Source organism: Bactrocera latifrons, unplaced genomic scaffold (assembly GCF_001853355.1).
Source record: "Bactrocera latifrons isolate USDA-ARS-PBARC rearing strain unplaced genomic scaffold, ASM185335v1 scaffold_143, whole genome shotgun sequence".
NCBI lineage: Eukaryota > Metazoa > Arthropoda > Insecta > Diptera > Tephritidae > Bactrocera > Bactrocera latifrons.
In genome coordinates, this window is record NW_017534886.1 from 57,122 (window position 1) to 85,100 (window position 27,979).

Here is a 27,979-nt window from a genome sequence, read left to right on the forward strand (position 1 = left end):
AAAATCTGTAAATTATTCATGAACAACCATTACATTTATCTAAATTGACAGTTTGGTGAGGTTTTTACACTGGTAGATTCATCGGTACGCACTTTTTTCGAAATAAAGCTGGCGACACCGTTACTGTCCATGGAGAGCGGTATGACTTTTTATAACCGCAATTGGAAGAAGCTGATTTTGACAACATCCGGTTCCAACAAGAYTGGGCTACGTGTCAAACAGCACGCGCAACAACCGAATTATTACGAGAAAAGTCTGTAGATTCGATTATTTCAAAAACTTTCGACTTTAAATGTCCTCCAAGAAGTTTTGATTTAATACCGTTAGACTACATTTTGTGGGGTTATTTGAAGTCATAGGTCTTTAGCAATAAATCAGACTCTCTTCAAGCTTTAGAAGTCCATATTGTACGTGCTTTTCATGAAATACGACTTAACTTACTAGAAAAAGTACTCGAAATTTTGGTTAATTGAATTTTTTGCTGCAACAGAAGTGGTGGAGGTCATTTGAAGGCTATTGTATTCATAACTCTCTTTTGATTGCCGTAGTCACCGCTTACGCGATTATAGCCGAGTTATTATATTCAGAACTACTATTATTAAATTAGATATAAAATAAAAAGCAGTTGAATTTCCTTAACAATTAGTGTGCTTTTTTTAAATAAATCATATCACTCTTATTAGAAAACCCGTTTAATTTTTACATCTCATTGCGCCCACATCACTGCGGATATGCTTACCCCCACTGCATACSGTAAAATAATAATGTTGATTTGTTTGGTCCGAAGTTGATTTTTCTCATGTTGAATTGTTGTTGTCGCTATTTGCGTAAATGTTAAGCTCTTAATCCAATTTAGTGGGATTATATGTATACACTTTGTTTATGGTCCACAATGTCACTTCGCAACAAATTGTGTCCACTGCAAATTTTAATTGCAAGCATTGTTCTTCATCTACAAAAGAGGCGGAGTATTATGAATGGGTTTCATCCCATTTACCTGTCGGCTGCTATAGCACCACACATGTAATTGACAAGAAAACAAGTAAGGGTTAATGAACAAAGGCTTTTAAGCTGAGTTTTAAAAATTTATATTTTGGTGTTTTAACAGAAATATATTTTTTGTTATTATTTCTAAGTAAAATTATTTAAAACGTGTTTTGTTGAATTCAAATTTATCTTAATTTTCGGTTTCTGAAAAACAGAAAAAAGCTGTTGTTTTAAGGAAACAGTAACCAACTGTTGCAAAAAGTTCCTTCTCACGATTAAGATATTAGTTTTACAGCTTAAATTACCATTTTCACAAAAATTTTTTTTGTAATCTAACGATTAACCAACAACTATATAATTCTTGGGATATATTGGGTAGTCGAAAAAGATGTCTCAATAACAGTCATATATCTTCAGTGTGTAAATACCATATAGTGTTGGAAAGGTGAGATTAAAAAAGCTGTTCAAAAATGAGTGAAAATAAMGAAGAAATTCACTATATTTTTAAATTTTTGTATAAAAAAGGAAAGAGTGCCACGCATGCCGTCAATGAAATTTGTGAAGTTTACAGAGACGACGATGWATCATTTCGTGTAGCTCTGGCGACCTGACGTTGAAAAAGTCGATGAAATGATGAACAAATTTACCAGGACCGTCAMATAAKCAGCCATGACATCGTTAAGGAACTTAACATTCGTCATCAAATGGTTTTGAACCAATTAAAAAGGCTRGCTRCAAAACGAAGCTTGATGTTTGGGTACCACGTGAACTGCCTGTGAAAAATTTAATGGACCGAATTAACCATAACCTTTGCTGCAACGAAATGAAATCGAACGATTCCGTAGGCGGTAGAATTTATGTCGTGAAAATAGAAATAACAGAGCTTTGCACTAGCACTCAGCTTTATCTCTTATCTATGCTGTGGAAGAATAGTTATATAATTTAAAAAATATTTAAAAACCCTGCCAACTATTAAAGATAATACTTTTCTTATTCAGTGTAGTTCTACTCAGAGTTAATTATATGTAAAATGCAAAGTTACGCCCTTAAAAACTTAAACTAGTAATGAACGTTTCTACCTGCATCTGGCACTCAGGTAGAAAACATTAACACCTGTCCTAGGTGAAATCGCTATAAATCTAAAGCGACTTAGAGAGCAGCTATCATTACCTATTAATCGTTGCTAAGTTGCTGAACAGCGCGAAAATGCTGAAGAAACCAAGTACACATATCTCAGCATTGGGAAAGCTGCTGCCAACACATCCAGGAACTCTTAGTTATACTATATTCCTGCATAGTAAAGAAGTGAAAAATCGCGATGCCCGTAATTTCAAAAGCTGTGTGCGAATAACGAAGACGAAATATTACGTAACCGAAAAGTTGATTGCCCAGATGAAAGCAAAGGTGTATTGGAAAAGTCCTGATGAAATTCAAACTCTTCGTCGGGAGCAAATGTACTGTGATCATTTAAAGAAGCAGCTAGAGGTTATAAATTTACAGCAGCAAAAGAGACTATCTCTTAAGATAGAGGCGCTACAATGGAGAGTGAAGGAAGGGGAGAAATTCGAGATATTAAAAGATAAAATGGACGAAAGCCAAATTTTTACTAAAAGTTTGGGAAAATTATCGGACCGACCGGATTCCGCTCCCAAACCCCATATAATGACATCGCCAGGAGCCCCTAATTATAAAGTGATGACAAATCGATGTGAGCATTCTACACAAATTACAATGCCATCAAAGCTCAATAATGAGAAACAAGTGGCAAAACCATCAGATGATATAAGCCCACCACCAAAGGAAAGACCACAGTTCAGAGGTGCAGAAAATGCAGCGCCGCAGAACCATAAGGACGCGATTAGAAAACGCTTTTCACAATTATCGAAGTTACCACCTAAAAATATAAATCGATTAACTATGATTCGAAGAAATTTTCGCCAAATTTTGGCATCACGTGGACACTTTTGAACTTAAAAAAATCAGCAAGCGAGGGAAATACTACATACCTGTACATATAACTATTAGTAGAGTATTATATTTTTTTCAAAAAAAATAAATAAATAAATAAATGTATTTTAAGGAATGTCAGTATTTCTTTACTGTCTTTTTTAATTGTAAGTAATATTGAAAAAACAGTAAATTTGAAGACGAAGCTCACTGCTTACTTCAACCAATGCGTTTCAAATATTGTACAAGTATTTAGATATATTTTATATATTAATTTAGTTAGTATAAGCAGGTGGATTCCATGATCCATGGTTTTACGATTACCGGAAGTTAGAAATTCACAAAAAAGATATGTTGAGGCTAGGCGAAGTATGAGTTTCATTATCACATATGTATTTTTTCTCACAGATTGAGAGATAACTGACCACGTCTAGAAGGCATCTAACTACTATGAGCAAAAAATAGTAAGACTTTATTCATAATTTTAAAATTCTTAATTAAAATCAAAATTTATGTCGTCCACCTCAAAGTAATCTCCCTTGGCCCAATACACTTGTGTCAACATTTTTTCCTTTAACAGTTGTTAAAGTCAATTTCCGGAATAGCCTTCAATACCCGTAGCGATTCACGTTTAATGTCTTCAATTAACTCATAACGGTTTCCCTGGAGTTATCGTTTCAGTTTGCTGAATAACCAGAAGTTACACGAAGCTAAATCAGATGAATACAGTGGTTGCGATACGATATTGGTTGAAAATTTGGCGAATTCACGAAGAATCAATGCAGCATGCGACGGTGCATTATCGTGATGCAAAAATCAAGATTTGTCCGTCCATAATTCCATCCACTTTTTACAAATAGTTTCGCGCAAATGACGCATAACACTCAAATTGTATTCCCTGTTGAAAGTTTGACCGGTTGGAATAAAATCGGAGTGCACCACACCTCGATAATTGAAGCAAACTGTCAACATTACCTTAATTTTTGAGCTGCTTTTACGTGATTTTTCGGCTTCGGCTCACCTCTGCCCCGATATTCGGCCGACTGATAGTTTGTTTCCAGGTCGTAAGCTTAGGTCCAAGACTCATYGCCAGCAATAATTCGCTTCTTGACATTCTGATAGTCGGAAAGCATTGTTTCATAAGCCTTAATGCGATGCTGTTTTTCGAAAAAATAGTGATTTTAGAACCATCGTGGTTTTCACCTATGCTTCCGACATTCCAACGATGCCAGTAAGATCTTTGGCTTTTAATCGTCGATTCTCAAGGACCAATCATGATACCTTTTCCAACATTCTGAACGTTTCGACACCAGAAATTTGATTCCGCACACAAAATTTAATGGAAATTCTTTGTTGAATAATTTGACTCATCGTAAAAATCGCCGAATGAATTTTATGTACTTCGTAAAGACAAGCGTACACTTAGCACTAGTGATTATTTTAATGTGACATTTGGCACAAATGTCACTGACAGTTATAGAACCAAGAAAAAAATATTTCGACGAATGGGTTTTCGCGCGACTGTTACTATTATTTAATGTGGGTCTCCATAAAATATAACTATTTGGACCGCTCACCAAGTCATACTGCTCCAATGTTATATCTTTATCACAGTATTCTCTTCAATGTTCCAATAATATACCTATTAATGAAGGTATTTTGCTGCTTCGAGAATTTGTAAGGTAACTGATTAGCTTGTTCAGGAGAAAATATTTCATATCCTCCCCTATTTTTCGAGTAAATAGTAAATTATCACGTAACGTAACCCTTTTAACAATGAGTAATGAGTATGGATGTATGTAAACCACCATTCCTTTGGCAAATAAGCTGAGGTTTGTGTGCAGTTGTCTTTGAGTTTAGTTCCAAAATTCCCCTCATTAAACAGGAATGTTCAGATGGCATTTACAGCAATCTTGGGTAAGGTATATTTGAGGTCACAAATTAGTACAATTGACTTATTCGCCGTAACTGACGTCCAAAAGGGTTTTAATAGAGTTGTTTTAGAGAGAGATAACAATAACTTAATTTCAAAGGCATAACTTTTCGACATTAAGAAAGAACCTTTTAAAAGATGTTGCCCTGGATGTCTATATATAATTATAAATTATATAAAAGGGCAAATTAATGTTTCGAAAATCCATTCTACAGGAATAGATCCTAAATTTGCAAATCTTGTATATTTAAACATAACCAGGTTTTAATTCTCATGGTAAAGTCCTAATTCACTTCCTTAAATTTTTAAAACCCTAATTTATGCTAAGTCCAGTATCATAGATCTAATAATCCTGCTATTTTTGCATTGAATTGAAGTTCTAATTAAGCATGGAACAGACGATTTTCATATGCTTCTCTTGAGGCAAATTTTTCACCATATCATTACATAATCATTTGCTTTAGAGAGTTAATAAGCGGGGTGCCTCCCAATCTGCCGGAGCTTCCAGTGAGTCACTCAGTTAATACTGAGTGCAGCAATCAAGAAACTGTCTGAGAAGTATTTTACTACGAAGGCTTATCTTTCTAACATCCAATCGAACTACACGCGAGATACAAATTACTAAAACCAGCTATAAAAATAAAAAAGTAATGTGTTTTTTTATTGTAATACCATAGACTTTTATTTATAGTCACTATATTACTTCACATTTTGTCCAACATGAATATTGTATATATATAAAACATATAAACATACAGGCTTATAAAACAGACATGGTTTAAGACAATATGATATTACCGATTTATGAAAACTACACCTTCAAGAGCATAACGGTTACTAATCGTGCATTGACCACAAAGGACATAATATGTCACCGCTGCCGGAAGCGCAAATTGATGACGTATCCGTCGGTGTTTTTTAGCCGCCTTGCTAAAAAAATTTGAGGTCAATGTTTTTATAACATATAGGCGTACTACTGGAGACCAAGTTTCAGTTTATTGCTATTAAGATTAATCCATGATTTCGGCCTCAAGCTACAGCTTAGGGTCAATCAAGTGGTACACKGACGGCTCAAAAACCTCKKAGGAAATTGGCGCAGAAATCGCAGGATCATGCATCAAACTCTCCATATGGGAAGCATATTCCAAGCAAAGGTTTTTGCTATAAGCCGGTGCGTAGAAATAAACTTCCAACGTGACTATCGCAACGAACGTATAGTCATACTCAGTGACAGTCAAGCGGCACTTAAAGTGATCTCTGTGTGCGAGATCAAATCGCTACTAGTGATAGAACGCCTCAACAGTTTATTACATCATAACCAAGTGCATCTTATTTGAGTGCCCAGTCATCAAGATATAGTGGGGAATGAACTGAACATGGCAGGGTCTGAAGATTTTATTGTGGCTGGTCCCCGTACCATAATGGAGCTCCTCCGCAAGGAGGAAGTGGTGGGCAGAGAASGGTATTGGCAACAAATCCAAGGCATGCGTCATGTCAAGTTGCTAATAGGTGGTTACAACCTTATCGCTTTCTACACTACCCATTGCAAGCTCAAGAACCACTTATATAAAAAGAGCGTATCTTCTTGTGCAAATTTCCGGTTCGGCGACATGGAGCCCGAAACTCCAGAACATCTACTAATTGACTGCACAGCACTCTGTATACGCAAGATAAAGGCTCTTGGATAAATTTTTTCACATAGGGATCATATCGCCTCAATAGCACCAGTAATATATTGGAATTTATCAATATGCTAGAGCTAAGTGAGTCGTTGTGACTTAGAAGAGGGCACAATAGACTTTAGGTCGCACTGCAATCATCATTTATTTATCTATCTATAAGTATATCCAAATACCATATGTTCAGAATTTCGGTCGAAGTGAAGCCGGTACTCGCTGATTGAAAGGTGGTATGCACTAACTGTTATAAATAACGTTGGTAAATGTTTAATTTGAAATTTCAAATRAAAAAATTCTGGTATTAAGTTTAATTAGTGCYAGGAAGTGCAACCACCATACCACGGGAAATTCATTTTAACGGCCTGTAAAAATATGGTATACGGAATRAACACACTTGCTGAGAACGTATATAAAGTCTCCAAAATATTTTCCTTAAAATTTTGCATCAGCAGAGAACGTATATACGCGACAGAGAACGTGTATCATGTGACAAAAGTTCGTAGGTTTATTTCTTGGATARACAGCAGGTCAATTGAAAAGTCCCCGGCCCGACACATAGATGTCGTTACTAGAATTAAATCTATATGAATTTGATTTAGCAACAACCTTCAAAAGGCGAATGTATAAATTTGACAGCTGTCGGATTATTAATTTGTGAATTATATTTTGAGGCGGTAAATTTTGTTACTCTGAAAAAATGGATAAAAAGGAATTTCGCGTGTTGATAAAATACTGCTTTTTGAAGGGGAAAAATACAGTTGAAGCAAAAGCTTGGCTTGATGAAGAGTTTCCCGATACTGCGCCAGGAAAATCAACCATCAAGGATTGGTATGCTAAGTTTAAACGTGGTGAAATGAGCACCGAAGACGGTAAACGTAGTGGACGACCAAAGAAGAGCTGATCGCCGAAACTGAGGTTTATTTTGGAGCAAAGCACCAATCGTACTACAGAAATGGCATTGAACAGATGGAGTGTCGCTTTAATAAGTGTATCACCCTTGAAGGAAACTATGTTGAATAAAAAAACGAAACAGCTGTCAAAAAATRTGTTTTCCTACGGCAGGCCGGGAACTTTTCAATTGACATATTACATTACAAATATTCTTCTTAGGGTATTTTCATATTTGTAATAAAATATACATTTCATAATTCATCAAATGATAACCTAGTTATACACACACATATGTATAAATATATATTTTTTTACACAGTTAAGTCTTTGACAAGATAACTTCTGAATCCAACCCTTTATAACCTTTTATAGATTTTTAGTTCATTTACCCAATGCTAAGGTAGCGTTCAAATCAATTTTTACAAAGAAGCATACAATAATTTTTAAAAGTATATTTGAATTTAATATTTTCCGTAAATATCAAAAGACAATCGAACATGTAAATAATTATGTACATACAATATTTATATACAGGACAATTCAAGATATTATACATAAAATATATAATTAAAAAATATACATATGTATGTATGTGGTTACAAAGCATTAATTCTAACTTATCATTTTAAAAGCTTAAACTAGTAAATATCGTCCGTATCACTTATATCTTCAGCATTAATAATTTCTAAATGATTTTTTCGCTCTTGCAAACGTATACATTTCGGACACGACATATTTTTTCGGGTCATGCAAACACGATGGTAGATAGAATTACATTTATTACACATAATACAACCATCATCGAAAGGAAATATCACTTCATTATTGTCGCAAATCTCACATATGTAAGCCTTGGCGCGACACAGTTCACAATTCCGTATATGCTGATGAAAAGCATTAAACACTTTTTGCAAATAATCGACTAAAATGCCCTTTTCAATAAGTTCGAAATCATTTATTGAATAAAATTCGGTGGATTGTATTAGATGGCGACGAGATTCATTAGCACCAACATTGTCGTTGTTAAGATGATTAGTTATTTGCTTATCCAGAAGCTTTTCCTCAGTTGCTGAACGGCATTCYAGCAAATATTTTCTCATGTAAAATAAATTTTGGCGTAACTTCTTTACACTTCCCAATTTCTCCAAGAACACAAATAATTTCGGATTAGCCTCCTCCAGCTTTATCAACGGTTTTTCATAAAATAGATTTATTTCCTGAAGCGAAGCACGTGATACTTTGTATTGTGTAAAATCCCAATTATGGACAACACGAGCGGGTATGATGCTATAGTCATTCCAATGACAATTTGGACAATAATAAAGACCACTGTAATCGCAAAGACGAGGTTCAATCCACGAGTTTTCTATTGAAATAAAAACAAAYTTAATACATTCTGAGATAGTTCATTGTTTAAGTTATATGTTAGTTTCAAATGATGTACGTAACATTAAAATAAATAAGCTGTGTAGATAAGTGGTGAATGCCGATTAAATTTTTTGTTACAACTGTGCAAAATTTTTGAATTGATAAGAAAGTAATGAGTTTACCCTCTGTTTTATTTGAACCAAAACAGCTAATCGGCTTGGGTAGAGCTAAATAAAAAACAAAAATTAACACAAGAATAGTTTTTTTTTTTTKGTTCTACAATAATTAGTTTTGGAATATGTTTTAAAACTTACTGAAATTGAGTAAAATTCCACATTCAGGGCACTTATATCTTTGCGCCGCCAATCCAATTTCTGGACATATTTCGCTGATAGGGTAGCGCCGTTCGGACGCTACGACATGCGCACATATTCGTATTATACTGTCCACACACTTTTGATGCGCTATAAAATTGCAGTCTGTACACACATAACTTGCTTGGATCATTCTCCATATGAGGCCACTACAATGATCACAATATTGACGCGCACCAATATGACCACTTCGCTGAACGTTGAAGTGATGGCCCACAACTGTCTTTACATGAGGAGCTATTTCCAAAGGATCAGACTCTGCCGATTGTAGCTCTTTAAGAGAGTAACGTAAATCGACTAAATGGCGTACTAACCAACGTCGTTCTTCACTACATTCATCTGAGATCATAACCAAATCACGACAATGGGCGATCGCAGCCTCCAAATCTTGAACATTAGCGTCGGAAGTAAAGATTAATCGCCATTGKTCTTTTACTAGTGACGATGGTATGGGATATGATTTATCACTTTGAGACGTAGTAGAACTAACGTCATCATCTTGAGCGCTTGCAGCACTATTGTTCAAACTATTATATTGTAATAAATTGGAAGCACTTTCACTGATGAAGGAGCTCAAAGCTCCTGGTATACTTGCTAAACTCCCACGAAGCGGATTCATAATTTTGTAATATTCAAAACGAAAACATCATTTGACAAAGAGTTAAAAAAAAATAATAAAATGTTTGTCCTCGAACTCAAATTCCAAATAAAAACAGCTGAAAAATAGTGTTGCTTGTCAGCAGACAAGGGTGGSCGAACTAGCGTTAAAAGTTATCAAACTTTTTTTCGATAACATACTTATCGTAAAAAATACAAATATGTTAATTACAGCTGAAAGAAATAAGTTCTCACTAATAAAAAGGAGAATTTTCTGACAATTTGTGGGAAAACACAAGTCCAAACAAATAAAAATGCTTCGGTATGAATATAGTAAATATTTCTTATGCGATCAAAAGTTATCGATTTCAATTCGATTAGTAGTAACATCACTCTATGAATCTATTTGGTTGATAAATGTATTGTTTATTTTGACAATAATAAAAAACAGCTGTTTTGAGAAATACCCTGTTGCTAGCAAATAGTATGCTATCATGTTTGTTTCATGACTGTTAGTAGCTGTTAGGTAAAAGGAGGAAGAAGAATTARTATTTCACTAAAATTTGTAGTTTAAAAACTTATGAAAGCCGCAGAATCTTATATGTATATATAAAATTACTAACCACTAAATTTCCCACATCATATTATTAAATAAAAATTTTTTTTATGCAGGTAAATTTTCGAAAATTAAATATAATAATCAATGTCGATGCATATAAAAAATTTAAAATGTTCAAAATGGCAAAAAAATGGCYACGCATGATCCACTGTCCACAAGCTGATGCTGTTGTTGTTGTAGCGGCAGAAAACTTTCCTAAAGTAAATTCGAAGAATTCTCCAGGAAATGTTTGAAACAGGGCACCAGGTAAACAGTGCAGCATCTCTTGTGCACTTGGCCCGCATTAGCAGGATTCCGCTGTAAGCATCTGGGGTCCCATTGGTAGCTCAAAGAGCACCAAAACTGCACGCATAGACCATCTTATTGGCCCACCAGTTTAACTGAACCTAACCCAATCTTAATACACACCTTATAAAATAGTGGAGCTTTGAAAGCCAAACACTATGAAATTATTAAATATTTCCACGTTAATCYGTGAACATTGTCCGAATACAGTAATAATGATAAAATGCTATTAAATCACCCACAATGTGAGGCATTTCTAACGAATCTTTTTTCAACTCAACGCATACATATGTATGTATAACAGTTAAGTTGGCAAACATATTCCATATCAATTTAAAAATTTGTATAACAACCACTGGGATATCTTTATAAGATTTGGTACATAGATAGAGTCACTCCGAGGAAATTTGCATTAGCTTTGGTATGTATTACCAATAATGATAAAGTAGAGTAGAGTCTATCATTATTGATAAAAACAAGCAACGGAAGAGAGCTAAGTTCGATTGTAACCGAACATTTTATACCCCCGCAATATCCAAAGATCAAAGCCAGAAGCGAATTTTCTGATATTACCGAAGGTTTTTGTTTAACAAGAAATAATCCCGGCTGCGCACTTAGCTGTACCATTCTTCACAAATCCAAAAGATTCCACACAAGAATTCGATTTTGATCGGTCAGCTATAGTGGTTCGTTCTAAACAATTTCTTCGAAAACTGTGCCATTGCCTTTGACAATAATCCATGCCTATTTTCATGAAGATATCTTGTCACAAAAAAAATGTTATCCATACAAGGATTGGATTTTGATCTATCAGTTTATATGGGAGATGTATGTTATAGTGATCCGATCTAAAAATTTTTTCTGAGATTGTACAGTTGTCCAAAGCAATAATTCGTACTAAATTTCAGGAAGATATATTTACAAATTAACTACTTTTGCATATAAGGACATAATTTAGGTAGTTTGGTTTGAGTCGATACTTTTGAAACGTGGGTACACGAATCAGAAAAATATTCTCAGTGATTTCAAAAATAACGGGGTTTTCAATAAATGCGCTAGAAATGTTTTTTTTTTTTTAATAAATCAAAACCGAGTAAGCGCATTCGATGGCAATATGGCAGTATGGAACTTGATATTCGTACGAAGTTCATCAGTCGTCGCTGGCTTGTTGGTATAGACGATATAATTAACGTAGACCCACAGAAAATAGTTTAAAGGCGTCAAATCGCACGACCGAGGCGACCAATTKACTGGGCATTTCGTGAGATAACACGTTCATCAAATTTAGTTTTTAATAAATCGATTGTGACGTTCGCATTGTGGCGCCGTTTTGTTGTGACCAGATATTATCTAAGTCCATACCATCCAATTCRGGGCAAAAATAKTCGGTTATCAAATGCAATTGTGACTCATGTAGTACATGTGAATTGCTGCCTGACTGATAACGCATATTTTGCTTATTGAGGAGCCATTCAGCCAGAAATCAGCCTCATCGCTGAAGATGATCTCTCGATCATTTTCAAGATGTTGCTCAGCCCAATTCACGAACATACTGCGTTTCTAGTAGTCAAGCGGCTACAGTTCTTCCGGCAATTTGAACTTTTAAGKATGTGGGCCAAGATCTTTTCGCAAAATGCGCCACATCGACGTCATGCCCAACTCTTGACACGACGTATGATAGAATGATTTGGATCTTCCTCAATTGATCAATTGTTGATCTGACAGAACGATTATGACGGCCATAAATTGTACTTAGCGCTCTTAAAGTTGAGGCCTTCGACTCGTTGTTGGTTCGTATAACTTTCAAGGATGAAATGCCAAAACKTACTGAAGAGAAATATCAAAAAAAACGGGAAAAATATGGCCTCGTTTGCTGCCCCTTTCGGTCTACTTGTGTAGCGTTCCTTTTGAAAAACCCGTTATAACCACATTCAAATTTCAAAATAACAAGATGGAAGGTACATCACATTCATCTTCATGTTTTAATTTATTTTGTTTTAGGCGAAATGTTTACAGTTATTAAAATATGTGTATAAACGTCTGAGCAGTGTAAATTTGTTTATCATCATTTATACAAAAAAGTCATGCGCTCTCTTCTGGAATCAAAATCTCAGGGTTACTTATTAATTGTTTACTAACGAGAGAACTGAATATTCTGTTGTTCCCAATTCGCCAACCCTTCGTCACGCGAATATTTCGTATGTGTGTTTTCATACTTGCACAACTACAAAGATATAAGGTATTAACTAATTTTAAAAATTCTCTGTTTAGTTTGTATGTAAGCCAAATTTAACACGACCTGCCGCAGTTGTTAACGAATCTCGTACGCGATCAGTTCATTCTAGCCAAAGTGGTCTACTCTCACCAGTTTTCAACCGTTAATACACGCATACCTATGTATAGGCATAGATACGGAGGGTTTGTGTATCAGAAAATTTGAAAAGTCGAGCATGTGATAAAACTTTGACTTATTCGGCCTTAGTCTTTATTATATCGTTTTAGTTTTCACGCACCACTAATTGCATAAATATACGCACTTGAAATAAAAAACAATATTGATATATAAAATATTAATTTTATAACCTTTTTCCGTTACAATACTCTAAAATGAGTGCAAATAATATTGACACAGCTGCAAAAACCCAAACAACGTTAACTCATCCATCGACAACTRCATCGACACCAGTCTTGAAGGAGTTCACAGCTCCACAATTTAGAGACGACAGTTTAGTACTTTACTTCCATCCCTATAACTTCCATTCACAAAAGGTGAGTATAGTGGTCGGTCATGTGATAGCTTCATATCTACTCACTGAGCACTAAGTCGCTGGACGTGCTTACACTTCAATTAATTAGCCTCAACCTAATGTATTGCACTTACACACGCTACAAGTACTGGAAGCTTTGACCGGCAGGCTTGGAAATTACATAAATTCAATTAGATTAGGGAAACAAATTGCTTCTAAGTGTGAATACTGGTTCCATTCGAGAGAAGAGTGAACATCTACTTACATTTACTCACATATATGTATGTATGTATGTATGTAGATCGTATTTTGAAAATGCAAACCTCAGACAACAATGTTTCTACATTTAGAGTTGCAACACATACTAATACATGCATAAATATGTATGTTAATTAGTATACTAATATTGCATGCCGTTACTGAGTTTATTTKGAGAAATGATTTAAATAAGTACTGAAAGTAATACAATTCGCTTGTAATACAATACTTTTCCATAAGGAACGGCCATTATGTTTCTATTGTTTAAAGAAAAAAATAAACATAATACATTTTCTGTCTGAAATTATAATAATTGTATTATAATACTGTCTCTGATTCATATTTCAACTTCATAATTTTGTTGTATATAAAATTATCGAATAAACCGCGAAAAAGAAATGTTGAAACATGTTTAAATTTAACAATTCTTGAGTTTTTRCAATTAATCTTACTATCCTTAATTMCAATGTCAAATATGAGCATGATCTGTCAACCGATTTGTTTACATCAGCTACTTAAGGCTTAGATGGTTAAAAAAAACAGTCCTTTTTCAAAAATTCTTTTCTCATATAAAAAATTAAATATTTTATTAGAATTTTTTACTGTTACAAACATACACTTTATCAAAGAAATGCTGAAATTTTTAGAACAAAATTTTTTAACTCTGCCATTGCGACGACATTTTCGGCGAGCCCTCAAAAAAAGATGGAAATTGGATTTTTGGCAGACATTTCTACAAAAAAATTAAAATTTCAGTGACAATTTTGCTGTTATTATTATTNGAGCCCTCAAAAAAAGATGGAAATTGGATTTTTGGCAGACATTTCTACAAAAAAATTAAACTTTGAGTGACAATTTTGCTGTTATTATTATTATTTTTTTTTTTTAAATAGAAAAAATTCAAGTCTTTAAGAATTGTATCTCAAAGACTTGTCTAAAATTTCATGAAGATCGGTTGAATGGTTCTGGAGAAATCTTTCCAACCGACATCAAAGGYACAGTTTCAATAAAAACGCGTATAAAGACGCCGCACTTAGCCTAGTTAGCCTCGAGCGCACAAGATCTCATTGCTGTATCTCCGAAACTATTACTCGAATAAACTTGAAAATTTAGGAAAATATTATAAATAATAGAGGTGTAGGAGAATTAAATAAGATAATAAAAATTTGATTTTTTGAAACCCGTAAACCCATGTAACCCCTTAAACGTGTTTTTTTTTTTTTTTGTTCGAAGGTACATATTTGAAAATATTTAAAATTTTGGGTAAAATTTAACTTTTGTAAAAGCGCTGTTGTTTGTAAATTTTTATTTTTTTGGCTCCAGGTCATTGTAAGAACAAATATCTTAAAGTACAGAGTTTTTCATCCAAAGAGAAAGCCGAAATCATTGCCGCAGTAAAGGAACTTTTCTTCCATCAGAGATCGGGTTGAGATCTTGTTTGCATATTCTTAGCAAATGTAGCATAGCAATATATATTTTCTAAAAACATCTGATTTTTTAATGTGAGAATTTTTTATTGAAAATTAGGATTTTTCGATACTCCTTAATATTTTAAATTTAAAAAATACATTTTATATGAAAAATAAGATTGTAAGTTTACACCAAATTTTGCGAAAGAAATTTTATATTTGTACAATCTTAGATATTTGAATTTTGACGTAAATTTTCGGGTTATRGCCAAAAGGTGTTGATACTAAAGTTGTAGACCTTTTCATTACCTACAATTTTATAACGGTATAACTTTTTTTATAGGACCCGTAGTTTTAACCGTTTAAACCTTTTTTATCATTCAATCATGCCCCTGCTCTTCCTCTTCCCGACCGCAGATGCCCGTAAATTATTTTTCCATTAATTTCTGTTATTTTAACTTTCGTTTTCAACGAACCTACATATTATTAACTTCCTTTTCTTTTTATCATTTTCAAAAGCTTCTGCAATGAGACCTATGTATGTACAGTATTGAACAAAGCCTTTCTTGCTTTATTTATATTTTCGGATTTTTTATCTCCACAATATATTAAAGTTGTATTCTATACTACTAATACCGCTACCAGCTGACAGTTTTGATTAATAAATAATTTTGAGGTCACTACATATTTATATATGTATACTTAAAAGCATTTTTAAATTTAGGTCTTATTTCATAATAACCCTAACTTAATAATATTTTCAGTTCTTATATATATTTTGTCAAATTTTAATATAATTTTTAATATTTTTTAGGTTATTTTGATACTCTACGAGAAGAATATCGACTTTGTGCCACATGCTATTGATTTAGCTAACGGCGAACAGTATTCTACATGGTTCCTTAACCTCAATCCAAAGGGCGATGTTCCTGTCCTGCAAGATGGCACTTTTGTTATACCCGACTCCAATCACATTATCAGTTATGTGGAAAATAAATATAGAGGAGGCAAGTCAAAATAATTAATTAAAGATATTTCGTAAATCACAGTATTTTGATTTTAATCAAGGTATCCATAGCGCCTTGAAGCCGCGTGGAAATAATGCCGACGAATTCAAAAAAATGGAATTCTACGACAGCATAATAAATCAGTTGCCCGTGGGTGCACTTAGTTTGGGCTCTTTCATCCACGACGATCTAAAGTTGGCACCGAAGCCGCCATTTATTGGTCCTATTCGTAAATCATGTCTGAGTGAGTTTATGTACAAACACGGAATTATTAGTTATTTATGGTATTTAATTTGGAAAGTTAAAACTGGAATTTTGATTTTCAATAACTAGCAAATATCAAATGGAATAATGCCATTTTGAAACATATTAGAAACAAGAAAGTTTTTATAAAATTGCATTATATTAAAAAATAAAAAAAATGAGCCTCCAATACCCATTTGGAAAAAATGTAATTCTAAATTAGAAAAAATAATTAATCCCACAAACCGGATTTCTAAAATTTTTTAATCTAACCTTAATTTTTTTGAATTAARAAATTCTTAATCCTGATTATATTCTATATCAATTATTTATTTTCAGAAAATAATGAGAAAGTGTATGAATTGTTGAAAAGATCCATCGAAGATGCCGAAACAAATAAATCGGGCCTGCTGCGCAAACTTGATATACAAGACAGACGTAAACGGTTAATTCAATCACGGGTTGAATTTCAGAAAATACTCGATGCCGTCAACAATGTTTTGCGATACATCGACAATGACTTCAAGGAAAACCCTGGACGCGAATGGCTGATTTCGAATGAATATTCTTTAGCCGATATTAGTTTCGGTTTATTATTRCATAGGCTTTATCAATTGGGATTCGAAAACTACTATTGGGCATATGGCAAATTRCCATATGTAGAAAGTTATTTTCTGCGTTTCAAAAAACGCCCCACATATCAAAAACTGATGCCGAGCAATTTTAAAATACTSAAGGACATCTGGCAGAATACACCGGCAAATTACAAAATCGGTGCCGGTGCRGGATTCCTGGGCATGGCCATGTTCGCTGCTCTTGCTCATAAATAAGTGACTTCTGAGCTTACGGAAAATCATTGTATACATATATGTGTATRTACATAAATCTGGCAAATACCATTAAATGAAGTAAATCAATAAAAAAGTGAATTGTAAAACGGTAATGGTTTATTTAATTATTATTTACTCTTACCAATAAAAATGTACATCGTTAAAAATTTAAAGGGATTATGCATAATTTTAATGTAGACAAATATAAGATTTTTGTCATGTTTGGATCTAAAGACTACTAAATTTAACTTTCTATATTAATAGAGAATATACCATTACCATTTCAGTAAGCCTCATCAGGTTTCACTTTACGCACTTTCTATCAAAATATACTAAACAACAAATTCGAACAATTAAATTATTTGACAAACAACCAACTTAGATTTACAAATAAGTGATCTCATAGAGTACTATGAGTTTAAATCCACACCGTTATTGCTAGTTCCAGTTTGGTTACCGCTAGCAGCCGTGCTCGCAGTCCGCATATTCGTATACAATGGCATACCCATAAATTTGGGTTGTGCTGCTAATCCACTGAAGGCACCAGTCGGCATATTGCCTCGACATCCGGCATTGACATTGGTAGGAGCTGTTGTTGTCATAGTTGGTCGTCTACCATAAACAAAGGTATCTTTGTTCTCTCGTTGGTAAAAGAATGATCCACTACCAGCTGGATCCGGTAATAAAGTTGTGCGATACCAAAATCGGTAGGTAAAGTACCATGTTAATATTGCAATTATGCCACTAATTACTTTTTCTACCATGTGATGATAATAAAGCATAGTGCCAACTAACATTACATCCCATAGCAACTGTAGCGTCGCCATGCCAATAAATAATGTTCGTATAATTGGCGTTAGTCGATCATAAAGAAATTGAAGATTACGCATTTCTTCTTCTGATAAATTTCTTAATGGGTTTGTGCTTGAATGTTCCGATATACTACGATCGTGTATTTCATTGCGAAGGTAGTCTTTAATGGACTCCCACTTAATGATTGGACGAGCTTCTTCGATTAAAACTAAGCTCGAATGTATTAAAATAAATGCGTGTCCTGATATATCGAAACCATTCCATAAGTGACCTGCCTTCAGACAGGCAGATTTTGTTCCGAAACCTAAAATAAAAATAAAAAATTATTTTAGAAATATTACTATTAGTGCACATATTTCATTTACCTTTCACTGTGCAGCGTCCATAGGATGTTTCGATTATGTTAAACATTTTAGTCCAGAAGAGCCAAAAGAAAGTAGCAATGACAATTCGAGGGATATGATGACGAAGCATTTTYTTCATGTCACCACAACATAGAGTATACGATGTCATTGCAAGAAACGGCACTGTTAGCATTAATGTCCAACCCCAACCAACTTTTACAAAGTATACGTTGAATAAATTATCTGAACGGGCAAAGTATGTTTTTGGAAATGGTATAAAATCGCCGATCAACGAAACCAAGAAYAAACTACCCAAGTATAGCGCTACTTTTAGATTGGTATCAAAGAAAATTGTCTTTTTACATGCATGCATAACCATCATAACAAGTATCTCCCTAACGCTGGTTGGGGCCGCAGTAGGTCGTGTACCTTTAGCCTCCGCTCTTTTCACGTCTGGACCACCTGGTCTAAAATTCATATTGGAGGAACTCGGACCGGCAGCGCTAGTACGCAAAGGTCGTCGCTTTGTAGCCATTCTTTGTAATATATAGCTATAATAAATATTTCTCACTTATAGTGAAAGTGAAGCAATGTGCCAAAGTTCACAATATTTTCACATGTAAAGATTCACTTTCGCCGCTAAATTTAAGCTTCTGTTGTAATTAAGTCATTAACTTATTCGTATTGAACGTATCTAAAWATAAAAAATATTACTACATAATTCTTTTTTAATTAAAGCTTACCAATGTATTATTAATTTACCATTTCACTATAGAACATTTCAGTTCACCTGCTGTTTGYACTGGTCATCTGTAATATTATTTTGGGAGCTCGGACTTTCTGCAAATGTCAAATTAGAAATAGAGTTGCCATTTCAAAACTAATAACTAAAAACTATTTTTCAACTTTATAATTAAGCAAAACAGACAGTCATTGTTTAAATATTTTTGCAAAATAGTGTTACTAAAAATATTACAGAAATTTCAATATGTAAAAATCTAATAAGACATTTAATTAAAAAATATTTTTTTTTACCCWCTGATTTGGCAAAAAGTTTAGCGTTAACAACACTGCTGACCGTTAAACGCCAGTTTACAAAGCAAAAGGCGTAGAAAAAGTTGTAAAGTCAAACGGAATAACAGGGAAAACAAGAAAAGTTAAAGGTAAAATTAATCACTACTTTAACAAGTATACTTTAATTGTCGACTTATAATGAACTTTTATGTTTTAAACAAAAGTGTGAAATTCGTAAAGTGTTAATTGTGTCGTTTTCTTGGGTGGAAATAGCATAGTAACACAAACACACCCAACTCATTAAAACAACAGCAACACAAAATACACATAGTATACAACGAAGCTTTGATAAGCAAATTACATTTATAAAAACATATACATAAATGCATATCCGTGAATCTGCTTATTTAATTCCTCCGAGTGCCTAGGTGTATAAATGCCAAACAATGGTTATAGTGAACTTTAACAAAGGTTATCGTAAACATTTCATTGCTTGATTAATTCGCTAYCAAATATTGAAGTGTATCTGTATGGCACAATATATTTCCCCGTTATATTGTATGACGTCATGCATTAATGGAAATGGTTTAAAAATATTAAATAACTTGCAACCTTTGCTTCGATCATTTCATGCAACGGAAAGCATATTCATACTTTCAATAATAAGTATCTCACACAGTTGAAATCTTATCTAACTCTTATCATCGAAACCTAACAAAGTGTATTTCCCTTTCAATGATGTTAGTAATTTTTTTTGTTTAACAGACACATTCTCATTCATATTTGTTATTGTTTTGAATACTTCCTCCTTTCTTTATAGCATTCTAAAATAGGAACACAGAAGCATAGTGATTTTGCTTTAAAACAGCGTAAATATTAAAACTGTGACACAAAAGCCTTGGGCAATGGATATCACGCTAGGAAATGCCCATGCGACCTCTCGGCTTCCTGGTAAGTATAATATATAGCTTGAATGAAGTGTTAATAAAGGAGCATGATCAAACATTTATTTTCAAAATATGTTTTACTAAACGTTATAAGTTAAATATGTAATTATAACTACGTATAGAAATTTTATAGCTCAATGTCATCCCTATATTTTTGGTATATTTATCGGWATACATTAGCTTTTAAAGTGACTTATAAAATTTGTGGATATACATATTTATGTAGAAGTCAACATCAGTATTGCTTTCATACGATTTTAAATTGTATTTTGCTTGTTTACTTATATTTGTTTTGAATTCCATTACAAATATGATTATATGCTGCATGTTGTRGTTTGAAAAATAGTTTACCGCTTGTCTTGTTTGATATGTGTGGTACACACTTACTAATGTTGCTTGATAATTTTTTTAATAACTATTTGAGAAATACATTAAATGATCAACTTTCTCTTCATTATTAATAATCAATACACAATTTTCTTGCCGCTTAAAGGCTAAAAATTAATTGTAAGATTAGTATGTCATATAATTACATATATTTGTTTTTGGAAATAATTCGTTATTTTACCCCCGCAGGACCAGCAATAAATCCGGTGGTGGAGAATTCCGAAGARCCTCAGCCGAGTTTGTCAGATTTGCATGATTTTGAACCCAAATTGGAGTTTGACGATACAGAATTACTATCGCCAACACCGTTGCAAAGTATGTACCCCATTATCTCTATCATAATTGGGGACATTTGAGTTTGAATATAATTATTTAGTGTGTATGAAATGCAAGGATAACAATTAGAATTACAAATTTTTTCAATATTTTGTTCTGATTAGATTATTTTGTCAAATGTCCACAGTTAATTAATGATATTGCAGCTAAAATATTAATTTTATTTTAGAGGATGTTATGGTTGACGATTTCGTATTAGCAGAAGGTAAGCCATGTAACAGACATATATGTATAAAAAACAAATGTTAAAATAAAACATATGATTTACTTTCAGACGAAGACATCGAGCCTGCAGAGATAGTAAATCCGCTGGAAGACGATTTCGATCAGTTGAGGGAGGTTAGTTAAAAACATAATAATTTTAACTTACAAAATATATATTCTGTTRTGCAAATATTTAGGAACAGTCTGAGGCCATTGGTAGCGTTAAAAATAGATGCGATTTTCTTGGCACTGACAAGCAGGGAAGGCATATATTTGCAATTTATGCATCACGGTTTCCTGAGAAATCTCAAATGGAAAAATTCATCTGGTTTGTATTTTGTGTTTACTGCTTCCGTAAAATATTTCAATTATGCTTTTCCATTTTAGTGATGTTATAAAAGAAATCGAACCRTTTGTAGAGAATGATTATATTCTCGTATATTTTCATCAAGGTCTTAGGGAACATAGCAAACCATCGGCGCAATTGCTTTGGAATTCTTACAAAGAATTGGACCGCAATTTTCGTAAAAATCTCAAAAATCTATATGTAGTCCATCCTACATTATTCATACGTTTTATATGGAAATTTTTTAGTCCATTCATTAGCGACAAATTTCGCCAAAAACTCGTATATATTTCCAGTTTGGATGAATTACGCCAAGCATTGGGTCTCTCAAAGATAAAGGTACCCGATAGCGTATGTGATTTTGACGAGCAATTATTTCGCAGTAAAAGCACCCCATCCAGCTTTGGATACGGGTACGGTGGAAGTAACAATAACACAACAAAACAAATGGCCAACACAGTGCAGTTTGGCGCTCCGCTTAAATTCATCGTATCCAATAGCCCATGTCTCAACTCCATACCACCAATAGTACGAAAATGCGTCGACTCTCTGTCCATCACAGGTATGATTGACACAGAGGGTATWTTTCGCCGTTCAGGAAATCATTCCGAGATAATTGCACTAAAAGAGCGAGTTAATCGTGGAGAAGATGTGGACTTGTCAAATGTCAATGTTCACGTCATTGCCGGGCTGTTAAAAAGTTTTTTGCGGGATCTAAGTGAACCACTACTCACATTCGAGTTGTACGACGACATCACTAGTTTYCTAGGTAAACAAATATGCCGTATGTATATGGAAAATTATAATTATTTATGTTAATTTAACAGATTGGCCAAAGGAGGAACGCTCTCGTAATGTGACGCAGCTTATAAGAGAAAAATTACCTGAAGAAAACTATGAGCTTTTTAAGTACTTAGTCGAATTTCTAGTCCGCGTAAGTTTTAAATTCCAACATTTTCACGTTTCGTRTTGTTTATACGATATATTTTTCATGTGTCCACAGGTTATGGAATGTGAGGATCTAAACAAAATGACATCGTCAAATTTAGCTATTGTATTCGGTCCAAATTTTTTATGGTCGAACAAGAATAACACCACCTTGGAGGATATCCGACCGATAAATGCATTTATTGATTTTGTGTTGCAAAATCACAAGGACATTTATCTRATCGATGTCAATCAAGGTCATACACCCATCGGCTGAACTAGGAAGTGTATGAGTGATGCACAACGCGCAAATATTAATGGAACTGTGTATTTTAATGTAGGTTTAACGAATAGCACCCGACTTTAAGTTTGTCGGTGCACAAATTTGTATTATATACTAATTGAAATAAGATTTCATCATATGTAGTTTTAAGCTTAAAATATTTAAGAGAATTTTAAGAAATCCACTTTGAATCACTACAAAAAGTTTAAGTAACGAGTGCACTTTTAAATAACACAGGGTGTATATGACACTGAAGCAAAATGCCGTAACAGAATAGAACAGTGTAGAGTGAAAGATGAGCAGCAATTTTTATGTCAAAGTTGAGCGTATTTTCTTAAAATACAAATCACTTTCAATTCTAGTAAAACTTGTTTTTTGCAAGACTTTGTTGGTTTAGTGATTGATGGTGTGTGTATAATTTAAAAAAATATATTTTTTTTGTAAACTTATTTCTATTCAAATATAATTACTATTTTAAATTCGTATAACCAAAGAAATTTATGCAGAAATTTTGTTTTAATTTTATAAATTAATTCCTTTGATCACATATACGGCGTCCTTTCATTGAAAAGTAGTAAATGGAGCAAAGTTTTAATACAGCCTAACGTGGAGACTTAACAACATTGTTTAATCAGTTAGGTAACTCATRAAATCTCCTTAACAAACAATTTTTTGTACTTCTCCATATTTTCATTGCCTGCTAATGGATTTCYTGGGAGTTTGAAATGACAATATGCAATAACATTGCGCTTTGRAGGTATGGCACCACGACAGTGGTAACTCCAACGAAGTCCGTTAAGTTTCTGACTAAGGACTATCAACTCTGATACTAGGATAATGTTTGCTACTACTACAAGTATGTGTCAATAAATGCCGTTCATGCATAAACCCAGAGCATTTATCTCATGTAAAAAAAAATAATAATTGGCGCTTCTATAAACTTTATTACATATGGGGTTTGCTATATGTTTTTATGCGCATTTTCTATAAATAAAATAATGATTACAAATAATTTGCTGGTACACAATTTAAATGTGGATATTCTTCAATTTACGGTTAAGATCATTGAACTTCATAATTTTTCGAACAAAGAAGTCTCCATAACGATGTGAAATCTTCGTATCGGCTATATGGATCATATCATCATCAATATAGAAGTCCAACTACATAAGAAAAATTTTTTAGAACCAAGAAAAAATATATAATTAATTCGAATTAAATTTACCTCTGAACCAGATTTGAAAGACCCTTCCAAACCACTAGAACCCTTGGACCAGACCAAGTTACGCATTTTGTGCTTAAAACAAAGCAAACGAATAAGAAGTTTTGAAACGTCATCTTCACTGGCGTTTGAATCGATAAATGAGGCCAATTTGGCTAATGGTAATGTTGTGTACAGTTTGAGATAAGAACGTGTTGTAGGCAAGTCCTTTTGCTGACGCACTTCATCCATAAAGACCATCAATTGATGTTCCATTGGATCTTTAACGTAATCCTCCATCGGAGCATCGGCGGCGGGCGGGCATGGGCTAACAAATCGTGGACAAGCGAAGATGAAGAACGATTTAAATACTTCCAAATCGCCACATTGCATCTTGAACATAGCATCATGATAATTCTTTTCACGAAGAACTTGTTGAATTGACTCATCAATGCATTGTGGATGTAAAACAAGGCAGATTGCCAGCAAGTGGTACATTTGTTCAGCTTGCTTGTTAATTTGATCGTTTTGGTATGAGCGCGTGCTGTACAACTGCTTGGTGCGTTGAATGTACAAGAGGATTTCAGAGAAAGTGCGTATAGCATCAGCATAACGGCGCATCATCATGTATGCAAATCCAACATAGTATGAAGTTGAAATCTGGCAGGCAGGTATATGAGAATACTGYGACTTCTTGTGGATTTCTATAGGCTCCAGTACTTTAATGGCTTGATAATAATCGCCCAACAGTGAATGAACACGCAAGAGGCCTACCAAAGAGAAGTAACCCAACATTTTATAAAACGATAATTCGCCAAACTCTCCAGCAACAGTTTGAGGATCATTTCCTTGGGAAATTGCTTCCAGTTGTTTTTTAATGTTTGAAATATCCACCAGAGAGTGAAGAACGTTTAATATGCAAAGTATACTCCAAACGTTACTATGATTAACACAAAGTTGTTGAATCTCTTCCTGTGTCTTGTCAGTAAGACGCGCTCTATAAAATAGCTTGTTTTAATATTAAAGGAAACTTAAGAACTTAAATGTTCAATTACCTGTATTGCGCAAAGTTTTGGAATTGGTAAACAAACTCATCAACTAATTCCCACAACCAGACATCAGGTAATTCCAATGATACTGGATTTTGTGATGAAATTATTAGGTTGAAGAAATCACAATAATTAAAGAACGAATTTATGCGTTGATCTAATTTAGGACCACCGGGTATACGTGCGTGAATGTGGCGGTAGTACAATTCTTTGTATAAAATTAAGAAAACTTTATCGTTATCTACAATCGACGCTACTTCTTGCTCATCAGGCCAAGCGCTTTTATCGAAATGATGGTCACTAATTTGTGGAAATGTATTCTCGTACATATTTTGTATATCGAATAGTACACCCTCTTTAATGGCCTGACAGAAGTTTTGAAGGAAAAACTTTACATTGTCGGGCATTCGACTTGCGTAGTAACTACGTTCATATTCCATATCCAATTGCGGATCGCCGGTGTGTCCATAATCGTCATAGTAGTCCTAAAATGATTAAAGGAAGTAAATTGATCATCTGAAAATGAATACTCGGTGGATTGTTGTCACCACAACCAGAAAGTATGGTTATGTTAAAAAATTTACGACTCGGTGTTCTTCATCAATTATTGATCCTTTTAAATACACGAATTTACTCACAGCACTTCCATAATCCTCTCCACTATACATGATGCTAATTTATAGTATTTTTACCAACAATATTAATAGATTTCAACTGTGACTGAGAATATAAGCACGCCAGCAAAAGTCTATGCCACGAAAAAGAGTATTTGATTGTAACCCAATCGACCTGTTCGTTTTTAGAACTGCTATACCGACTGAAGAAACTGTCAATGAATGAAATAACCTGGATTGCCAATATTCATTTAGTATGACTAAATCGTGGACATGAATAAAACAAATGTAAATACCATAATTTGTAAATAACTAGGAAATAAAGAAAAAAATWACTAATGTTTTGAAAGGATATGATCCATTGCAAAGTGTTCCTATTCTCTAATCTACACTTTTACACAAAATGTAACATATGTTCATTTATATCAACTAAGTTAATTTTTTAAGAACACAAATTTTTTAAGCACAAAAATAAAACATTAAATTAAACATCGTTTTTCTAATATCAAGAATGATAGAACTCTTTTCGGTATTCTAACATTATTTATTAAATTATAACTTTTATGTTTATTTTTGTTTTGATTATAAATCTCTTTCTTATTTCGTTCTTTCTTCGATGTCAAAGTTGACATTGACGTTTCCCGCACCTGCTCTAAACGGATAGTGAAGTATTTTTATTGTTCACATTGTTTTTCCTGCAAAACTTCGTTGATTTTGCATCCTAAAAATGGTGTCTTGGAGCAGCATTTCACGTCCATTGACGGCTTTATCCCAATATAGGAACATTTTAAACTCACCAGTTTGCCGAAATGGTAAGTAATTATACTTTGAAGTTGCGGCGTTTTTTGCCAAATACATTACGCAACTCGTATATTCTACTTACAAATTATTTCCTTATAAAATTATAAATATTTTAGCCGTACAACAGCAGATACGAAAATCCGGACATGACCACCATCAGTTTACAATACAGCCTTCTCGATTCCAGTGGAATAAGTTCAAAGATTTGTTGCACTTCTACGTCATGATCGGTCTTATTCCTATTACAGGAATTGTTTTGTACACTAACATWTTCATTGGCCCAGCTCAGTTGACCGAAATTCCAGAAGGTTACGAGCCCAAACATTGGGAATATCATAAGGTTAGTTTTTCTAAGATATAAAAATTTGATTTATTTTTAATATAAAAGCAGCGAAAGAGGCAAAAAACGTAATAAAAATGGCATTTCAACTGAAGTGAATGTAGCTCTAATGATATGCAACTAAAATCAAATAATTTAATATTTCAGCACCCGATTTCTCGCTTTATATCTCGGTACATCTATCCTTCTCCACAACAAGAATATGAAAAGGCCTTGCACCATATTTTTGAAGAAAATGAGAAAGCAATGATAAGGTAAGAGAAATATTAATATAATTTTCATATAAATATTATATTCATTAATTTTCTAGACAACTTGAGAAAGAGGTGAATGAAAAAATGGCGGAACGTAACGATTATAAAGCCTATTACTACAGACCTGCCATCGCCAAATATCATAGAATTTCTAAAGAGGCTGCCGATCAATTGGAATCAATAAGAGGCTCTAAATAAATGTTTTAAATCGGTTTTATTTGATGATTAAAGTTAAAAATTGGAGATTGTAAAGTTCCAATTAATAGTTAAAATAAACGCATTATGATGCTCTTAAACGATTTTTTTTTATTAATATAAAATTTGCTTAAACATATTAAATAAGTTCCTATAAGTACTTACAATCATAGTGATTGTATACACATAATACATCTTAATACTACTCAGATAGTCCCTCTATATTGTATTCATTATTTATCCCCAAGCTTGGTTTTTGCAATAATAAAGAACCAGTTTCCCATTAGTTCCATGACATTCGTAGAGGTTTTTTATAATTTGATCCGGTGCAGGAGCGAAGGTCTGATTAACATAAAGAAACTAAAAAACATTAAACGTTAACTAAGATTCTAAGAGATTTTTTTTCTGTTATGTGGAAAACTTACGATCTGTTCATTTGCATCTAGTTTTAGATATTGGTGTATAAACTTCTGTATCCAACTTACAGTTTTGTTAGGATCTACTGTCCATTTTCGTTTTTTGATTATCGGAACATTGCCAGTAGCATTGAGTAGTATACAAACTGAAAATAAATCCAATAATTTAAAAGTACCCTCAACATGATTTCATACGTACTCTTTGAATTGTCTTTCTCAGCTATGGAATTATCCTCTGTATCCGCCATGACTTTATTATTTTTTAGAAGGTTTTTTTTACAAAATGTATATTTCAATAATCTATTTTATCAAAAACAAATTATTATACAACAGC

At 33.5% G+C, this 27,979-nt stretch overlaps 7 protein-coding genes across 9 annotated transcripts; 3 read left to right on the top strand and 4 right to left on the bottom strand.

Moving 5' to 3' along the window:
* Nucleotides 1-7,976: 7,976 nt before the first annotated feature.
* Nucleotides 7,977-9,897, bottom strand: LOC108965640 (differentially expressed in FDCP 8 homolog). 2 transcript variants are annotated; one of them, XM_018928182.1, is made up of 3 exons: nucleotides 9,120-9,897; nucleotides 8,988-9,032; nucleotides 7,977-8,803 (listed from the first exon to the last, which is right to left on the bottom strand). In XM_018928182.1, the coding sequence occupies exons 1-3, from the start codon at nucleotides 9,796-9,798 to the stop codon at nucleotides 8,076-8,078; spliced, it is 1,452 nt and encodes a 483-aa protein (XP_018783727.1). In that variant the 5' UTR covers nucleotides 9,799-9,897; the 3' UTR covers nucleotides 7,977-8,075. The 2 variants fall into 2 exon arrangements, with proteins under 2 accessions (XP_018783727.1, XP_018783728.1); XM_018928183.1 differs by lacking the exon at nucleotides 8,988-9,032.
* Nucleotides 9,898-13,002: 3,105 nt separating this feature from the next.
* LOC108965629 (ganglioside-induced differentiation-associated protein 1) lies at nucleotides 13,003-17,276 on the top strand. The gene is made up of 4 exons (XM_018928169.1): nucleotides 13,003-13,449; nucleotides 15,909-16,101; nucleotides 16,163-16,345; nucleotides 16,684-17,276. Exons 1-4 carry the CDS (start codon nucleotides 13,288-13,290, stop codon nucleotides 17,172-17,174), a joined length of 1,029 nt encoding a protein of 342 aa, XP_018783714.1. The 5' UTR covers nucleotides 13,003-13,287; the 3' UTR covers nucleotides 17,175-17,276.
* A 60-nt stretch (nucleotides 17,277-17,336) lies between these two features.
* On the bottom strand, nucleotides 17,337-19,173 carry LOC108965628 (FIT family protein CG10671). The gene is made up of 3 exons (XM_018928168.1): nucleotides 19,094-19,173; nucleotides 18,353-19,025; nucleotides 17,337-18,291 (listed from the first exon to the last, which is right to left on the bottom strand). Exons 2-3 carry the CDS (start codon nucleotides 18,864-18,866, stop codon nucleotides 17,585-17,587), a joined length of 1,221 nt encoding a protein of 406 aa, XP_018783713.1. The 5' UTR covers nucleotides 18,867-19,025; nucleotides 19,094-19,173; the 3' UTR covers nucleotides 17,337-17,584.
* A 233-nt stretch (nucleotides 19,174-19,406) lies between these two features.
* LOC108965630 (rho GTPase-activating protein 68F) lies at nucleotides 19,407-23,220 on the top strand. Of its 2 annotated transcripts, none has more exons than XM_018928170.1 (9): nucleotides 19,407-19,494; nucleotides 20,166-20,296; nucleotides 20,869-20,994; nucleotides 21,185-21,220; nucleotides 21,290-21,354; nucleotides 21,417-21,547; nucleotides 21,607-22,334; nucleotides 22,393-22,499; nucleotides 22,569-23,220. In XM_018928170.1, exons 2-9 carry the CDS (start codon nucleotides 20,251-20,253, stop codon nucleotides 22,767-22,769), a joined length of 1,440 nt encoding a protein of 479 aa, XP_018783715.1. In that variant the 5' UTR covers nucleotides 19,407-19,494; nucleotides 20,166-20,250; the 3' UTR covers nucleotides 22,770-23,220. The 2 variants fall into 2 exon arrangements, with proteins under 2 accessions (XP_018783715.1, XP_018783716.1); XM_018928171.1 differs by lacking the exon at nucleotides 19,407-19,494 and adding an exon at nucleotides 19,522-20,085.
* Nucleotides 23,221-23,699: 479 nt separating this feature from the next.
* LOC108965634 (eukaryotic translation initiation factor 3 subunit L) lies at nucleotides 23,700-25,822 on the bottom strand. Its single transcript, XM_018928175.1, has 4 exons — nucleotides 25,664-25,822; nucleotides 25,032-25,510; nucleotides 24,001-24,973; nucleotides 23,700-23,938 (listed from the first exon to the last, which is right to left on the bottom strand). The coding sequence occupies exons 1-4, from the start codon at nucleotides 25,691-25,693 to the stop codon at nucleotides 23,804-23,806; spliced, it is 1,617 nt and encodes a 538-aa protein (XP_018783720.1). The 5' UTR covers nucleotides 25,694-25,822; the 3' UTR covers nucleotides 23,700-23,803.
* A 438-nt stretch (nucleotides 25,823-26,260) lies between these two features.
* LOC108965638 (NADH dehydrogenase [ubiquinone] 1 beta subcomplex subunit 5, mitochondrial) lies at nucleotides 26,261-27,299 on the top strand. The gene is made up of 4 exons (XM_018928180.1): nucleotides 26,261-26,451; nucleotides 26,557-26,780; nucleotides 26,928-27,034; nucleotides 27,091-27,299. Exons 1-4 carry the CDS (start codon nucleotides 26,367-26,369, stop codon nucleotides 27,230-27,232), a joined length of 558 nt encoding a protein of 185 aa, XP_018783725.1. The 5' UTR covers nucleotides 26,261-26,366; the 3' UTR covers nucleotides 27,233-27,299.
* A 21-nt stretch (nucleotides 27,300-27,320) lies between these two features.
* Nucleotides 27,321-27,977, bottom strand: LOC108965639 (autophagy protein 12-like). The gene is made up of 3 exons (XM_018928181.1): nucleotides 27,845-27,977; nucleotides 27,655-27,791; nucleotides 27,321-27,589 (listed from the first exon to the last, which is right to left on the bottom strand). Exons 1-3 carry the CDS (start codon nucleotides 27,891-27,893, stop codon nucleotides 27,467-27,469), a joined length of 309 nt encoding a protein of 102 aa, XP_018783726.1. The 5' UTR covers nucleotides 27,894-27,977; the 3' UTR covers nucleotides 27,321-27,466.
* Between the last annotated feature and the right edge of the window lie 2 nt (nucleotides 27,978-27,979).